The following is a 6,227-nucleotide window of genomic DNA, read 5'->3' as shown; positions in this document are numbered from 1 at the left end:
ACCTTGTGGCATCGTTGTTCACAGATGGTTTTCCATTAAAGCACTGATAATGATACAGTTCTAACAAAATGCAAGTCTGGGATAGGGTAGGGATTTTCAGTGTCTAGTCTAGTATAGGGTTGCAGAAATCAGCTGAACATGGTCTGGTATAGGGCAAGGGCTTCAAATTCCCAGCGGCACACCCCCACCCAAAAATATACCGGGTGCCCCCCGGGTATTCAAGGATGTTTGTAAAGGGATTTTTGTCCGTGTGTAATGTGCTCACATAAACGTGAAGAGTGAACATCAATTCGCTGCTCTGATTGGCTACATAAAGTGACGTGAAGAGTGCCTGGGTCTTGATTGACAGTAACTTCCGCCTTAGCGTACATTCTGATTGGTTTTGTGATGTAGCGTGATGTTTCCCAAACAGCTTCAAAAGTCACTGGCGAATTAACTTTCAGACAGTAGCTGCTTGTGGGAAGGAAAAGGAATTACGCTACCATTTTGTAGCGCCATATTTCGCAAAAACCTTTCTAGCACACTCGGGCAGTCGTTACAGTGTGAAAATCATGGCCATTTTGGTTCGTACTTGTTGCTGTGGCTGTGACTTGCGAACAGGCATTCTGCTTATTGGCATCTTAGGCCTGGTACGTGTTGCTTTGGTTTGTTTGTTATGTCTGCTAAGAGTTGTCTTTCTAGATAATGTTCCTTACACTGTCCATATGCTATCTGAGCCAAACACCACAAGCGAAATGTACTATTTCTAATTACATAAGATTTTGATGTTTGAATCAGTGCACGTTTTTGTTAATAGTTCGCTGCTTATCTTGAAGGAATGCTGCAGTAGACCGCACGATATCGCAAAAATCTGGCTTTGTACCTTTGTAATTCTATACTAAATCGGTACTAAAAGAATAACAGAGACGATCGCCACTTATATATAAAACAAACTACCCAGCCGTTGAAGCCCGGGGGGCGGGCGTTGAAGCGGCTTTGGGTTTCGGCTCGTGAAACGAGGCAGCGGTGCCCGCGACCGTGCAGCATGGCGGAGGAAAATGTCCGGCCATATGCCCACTTAGGGCTTTGGTAATAAGTCAAGTCAAGAGAGTAAATGATTGTAATCAGAGATCTTACATTGGATCTTTCTAATAATCTTATAATCTTAGTCTCCGTTAATGAAGATTACTGCTTTTAACAGTCTGTTCCACATTATACAGTATAATATTATTAAAACGTTTCAATTATTCCCGAAAGAGGAAGAAAAAAAATTATGAAACCCGTTAGAAGAGAGACGTTTCTTTAGTAAATTCCTGCTTCTTCATTTTTTCTTCCTTGTTGAATATTCTACTTACAATGATCATCAAAACATTCCTTCTAATTATTCCGCCAAATGCATTCAATAAATGGGATATTTTGGCTGGGGAGGACCTGTGCAGGCGATTTGAGTTTTTATTTTTCAACCCGCAATCATCTATAAAACATTTCTAAATTCTGTTTACGCAGAGTTATGTGTGCGCCTTCGAAGGATTGACGCTATATTGGTTAACGAGCCATTTATGACAGTCGACGCCAATTGAACAATATTGGTATTTTTTTTAAGTTTGGAGTTCACAATCCATCTCAGCCATAGCCATCCTTGTTTAGTATTGGTTAATCATAATTTCTCTGGCAGTTTTTGTGTTTTGCTGCAGCCGCAATGGCTGCAAGCAAAACACATTGAGAGCTGAAGTTTGTGCCGTAAGGACCGTAAGGACCGTAAGGTGTAAGGTGTAAGTGCCGTAACAGAGGAGAAATCTGAACTACCGATGTCAATCAAATCCATGAACAAACAAAATCGAAACCAATGAACCGTAGCGCTGATCGCATTCGAAGTTACGGGCCAAAGTATTCGAACGCAAACCACGTTGGACACGTTGGAAAACAGAAAACCGATTTAAAAGTATATCGCATTGGGAAAGAAAACAAACTGTGGCGCGACCACTCCAGTTTTATGAGAAATTATTCTGCAGTTTTCATCATTTACGAAAAGAGCGAAGACTTAGAACCTCGCCGAAGGTCATAAATATTTTCTCCAAAGGACCGGTTAGTGCACAGTTTGTAAACTTTCGCTTTGAAAATAAACTTACCCTCACCTTGTCTACACTGTCTACAGCATACTAGTACTGTATTAACTCTGAACTTCATATTTTAAAATAAAATGTATGAACGTGTAACTTGTCACGCAAAGACAGCTGGTAGGCTGCACCGCTAATTGTAGCTGTATTCGAGCTATATAAAAGACAGCTAGAAACGAATTAATACTAGTAACATCACAATGGGAAAGAAACTTATTCAGTGGTGCACACCGTCGAAAACAAAGAAATATTAAAGGAAGTTCTCATTCACCAGATTCACTGCATCAGATGCAACATTCGTCAGTTCGTGTTTAAATGCGTGGCGACCAGTTTGTTTACTAGTTATTATAAAAAAATAATACGGTCTTCATTTAATAAACAGTTCATCCTTAAATTTCAGCTTTTCTACGACTGACAGGTAGGTACTTTAGTATAAGCCCCGCTAAAATAGCTGGAAAGGGAAAGTTTTTTGAAAAATGAATTTTTGACTGCCAGACGCGCTGGCGCCACATGTTTATTTTGTGAAGATTAATTTATAAACGCCGTGAAAAATAGAATTTGATGTCCAGCGAGCCACTGCATCTTCGGCTACGCAGTCCTCAGTGAATCCTCCAACTTCACAAATTTCTAAAACTTTAAGAAAACGAACTTTCGCAGAATCAAAAATTGGTCCTTATCGATCTTCCGATCTTGTTGTGAAGACACTGAAATTCGACGAGTGTTCATGCGTGAAGGGATGACTGACGAATGATAATAATTATTTGTAAACTTTCGCTTTCAAAATGAACTTTGCGTTACGTTCAACGCCGTCTTTCTGTTGTTGTACGCCGGTGCGCGTGCGATTATTTATAATTTCTGAATTTTGATCAGTAAAATTATCAGGATTGAATTAACACAAAGTGACTACAATATAGTGCAATTATTAACCTGCACACAAGTGACAGACAATAAAAGACGTTGGATTTCAATCTCGACTCACTTGTCTTTCATCAACATGTTCCCTAAGACTTTGCTCTAGCAGCAAAACACATGGACCCATTGGGGCCCTATTTTTGTACCATAGAATACTATTTTTTCTATGTTGAGGTTTTTAACAACTTTTAAGTACTGGTTTTGTACAACAGAAAAATGAGCTATAAATCTTGTGTTATGATCATAGCCTTTCTAATAGCCTTTCATAACAGCCATCGAATTTTGTCGCTTAGTTTAAGTTTAAACTTCTATAACTGGTAGAAACAGTTTTTAAAAACTATCTTTTATTTCACGTTTTCTAACAGCTTTCATCAGGTTATGGAATTTATTCCTCTTTTGATGCCTACAAAACCCTTACTAGGATCGAAAACGGACCACAACAGACCCTTGAAAAACTGCCTGTGGCTTACAAGTATTTTAAAGGTATGCTCAATTGTTTCTGTACTTGTATTTTATTAAAAATGTACTCTTCCATGCCACATTTCTTGTCAAGAGGTGTGCGGTGAAGAGGCATGTTTAGTCTGACCCAGCCGAATTAGTAGTTAAAAAACAGAAGAATTTAAGAAAATCAAACTCGAAGTTATTAGCATTTGGTTTCGATTGACCAGCAGAAATTTCGCTTTTGGTTTTTTTTTATGAGGCCTCCCAGGGGGTCCATTTTCCCCTGTTCCCAACAAAATATATTCCCTGTGTTTTTCGATTTTGGTGTTCCCTGTTCCTATTCCCCGTGTTCCCTGTTTTATTTTCTTTTTTGTTCCCATGTTCTCAAAAGTTAATGGCTTTGTTCCCTTGTTCCCTGAAACTAACGAGAGAGCCTCATTTATGGTAGAGTAAATTCCTGCAACAACTGAAATCGCAATATTAACTGACAGAAGTGTATTTTTCTTCTCCAAGTTGTCATCAACTTGAGCATCGCTAGTATTGCTTTTCGAGCAATCTCGACGTTGGCAAACCTGTTATTGCTGGGATCTTATGGCACGGTAAGTTCCCAAATGTAGGTTTTTATTTGCTCGTTTGTTTGGTCGGCGTTTGTTCGATTGTTCGTTTGCTCGTTTATTCGTTTGCTCGTTTGTTCGTTTGCTCGTTTGTTCGTTTGCTCGTTTGCTCGTTTGTTCGTTTATTCGTTTGCTTGTTTGTTCGTTTATTCGTTTGCTCGTTTGCTCGTTTGCTCGTTTGCTCATTTGTTCGTTTGTCACTGTTTGCTCCCTTTCTCACTTATTCATTTCGTTTTATTTCAGCTCAACCGATTTCTGGCCATGCCCTGGTTCTTCTGGGAAATTTTCATGGTCCTTTACACTTTTGGATTGACCATCTTTTTAATGACCATCTGGAATGGGGTAAGACAAAACGAGTGGCTGGTACCAAAGTAAAATGGACGTTCTAACCAACAGTGAAGCGAGTGATTGTAAACAAACGAACCATTAGTACCTTGACGTTCCATGAAGACCTGAAGATGAAAAATGAATTAAGAGCTGAATGGGAATATATTTGAAAGTAGTCTTTTACTGAGTTTAACTTACAATATGAGTTAATTATAATTAACTAAATATCGTTTTATTCGCAGTTTGCGACTGTCTTTGTGGTAAACATTTTGGGATGGTTGTTAACGGTGAGTTTCCTGCCCTTCTTTTGAAATCGCTTTATCACGTTCTTTACCTATGGTTAATTTTGTGTTATTTCTTTGCGTAAAGGTCTCTTGCTTATATTTTTTTTATTTGTTCTCATTTACTAGATCTACTTTGTGATTGTTGTTTACTCGTACATCGAGAACCTTCGTCAAGATCCTTCAGCATTTGAAACTGGAATCGTGGTAAATAAAATAAAATGTTAGGTGTACAGCAACAAAGAATTTAGCCAAAATTTAAAAATCTTTGGTGGAAGCTTTTAAAAAAGCTTTTGATAGCTTTCATTTCGGGGGACATGAAAAATAATGAAAAGGCAACAACTTTGTAAATTGCTTTATAGGACTGGGTAAAAAATTCTTTTTACACAGCATAAAAATTGGGATTTACGTGAAGTAAAAGGTGGTTAAATCTGGTGAAAAGTTGGTTATCCAACTTTACACTATCAATTAAATGTTGTTAAAGGTGGTTAAACCGACCTTTACACTACCGTGTGTAAATGTGATTTAAAGTTGGTGTAAAGAAGTCTCTTTATCTGCCAGTACAAATAGGTGTAAAGCTGGTACAAAGGTCAGCTTTAAAAACTGTAAATGTAAGTTATGTTTTCATGCTGTGTTAGAACCTTGGTCAAAATGAAGACTCTACTAAATAGCCTCTATACATTTCTTTGAGTACTAACTAAGAGAATTGCTTCAACTTCACCAAAACCCCCATGGCCGTAATAAAAATTCTTTTTAATAGCCTCTATATACGTTTAGTAGAGTACTAATTACGAAAATTCCTGCAAACCAATTGAGAGAATTACTTCAAACTAATTAAAAGAATTGCTTCAAATGTCAAGAAAATTTTCCAAAGCTGATCATTTGGTTAATTCTCATGTTCCGGTTGACGGAGTATGCGTTGATATAACAAGGAGAAATTTGATTTTGATCAGTCTTTGGATTTATAGGAAAGTTTCAAAACTTACAACAGACCGTAAAATATTCCGGCATAGGAATATACACACACACTTTTGGCATTTTGCTTGCCGGTACTTTGTACGAGATCAACAGGCGAAGGTCTCGTTATTAGGACTGTTTGTAGTGTAGCATTTTTTACCCAATACAAAGTCTATTCATGGCATTTTATACCAGGGTTTTTGTTTCAATCCTGCTTTTAAACCTTAAAGGTACCTCAGCTCTGAACACAATTTAAAGAGTCTGTTTAGATTAGAGCCATTGATTAGAAGTATTTTTCTTGGAGTAAATTGCATTCATTTCATATATAATGCACTACAGGGCCCTCAAACCCAAATATCATAATTGTCAGTGCCGTTTTAACGACAAAAATTGTTTGAAGCTGGTATCTAAAGCTGCTAGCGCGGAAAATTAAGGGAAACAAACATTAATGGCATTTTTTTATTTTATACACAGATGCAGCCACCTCCTTACGCAAAGTTTCCTTGAAGTTCTCAATGAACCCTGCGACAGAGGATCGTACAGTTCTGTTTTTTGTTGTTGTTTTGTTTTTTTTGCTATTTTAGTATAATTTAAATACC

At 37.7% G+C, this 6,227-nt stretch overlaps 1 protein-coding gene across 1 annotated transcript in view; it reads left to right on the top strand.

Moving 5' to 3' along the window:
• The first annotated feature begins 408 nt into the window (after positions 1 to 408).
• Positions 409 to 6,227, top strand: part of LOC144638556 (uncharacterized) — a 6,058-nt gene continuing 239 nt past the window's right edge. The window contains exons 1-7 of the mRNA XM_078497750.1: positions 409 to 629; positions 3,374 to 3,491; positions 3,963 to 4,048; positions 4,307 to 4,405; positions 4,633 to 4,677; positions 4,801 to 4,878; positions 6,103 to 6,227. The exon at positions 6,103 to 6,227 is cut by the window's right edge and continues 239 nt beyond it. Of these exons, the coding sequence (XP_078353876.1) occupies positions 552 to 629; positions 3,374 to 3,491; positions 3,963 to 4,048; positions 4,307 to 4,405; positions 4,633 to 4,677; positions 4,801 to 4,878; positions 6,103 to 6,135 (537 nt within the window). The 5' untranslated portion in view covers positions 409 to 551 and the 3' untranslated portion in view covers positions 6,136 to 6,227. The remainder of the gene's footprint in view (positions 630 to 3,373; positions 3,492 to 3,962; positions 4,049 to 4,306; positions 4,406 to 4,632; positions 4,678 to 4,800; positions 4,879 to 6,102) is intronic.

Source organism: Oculina patagonica, chromosome 14 (assembly GCF_052425735.1).
Source record: "Oculina patagonica isolate OP01 chromosome 14, crgOcupat, whole genome shotgun sequence".
NCBI lineage: Eukaryota > Metazoa > Cnidaria > Anthozoa > Scleractinia > Oculinidae > Oculina > Oculina patagonica.
Note: the sequence above shows the minus strand (reverse complement) of the source record. Positions and strands in the feature narration are given on the sequence as shown.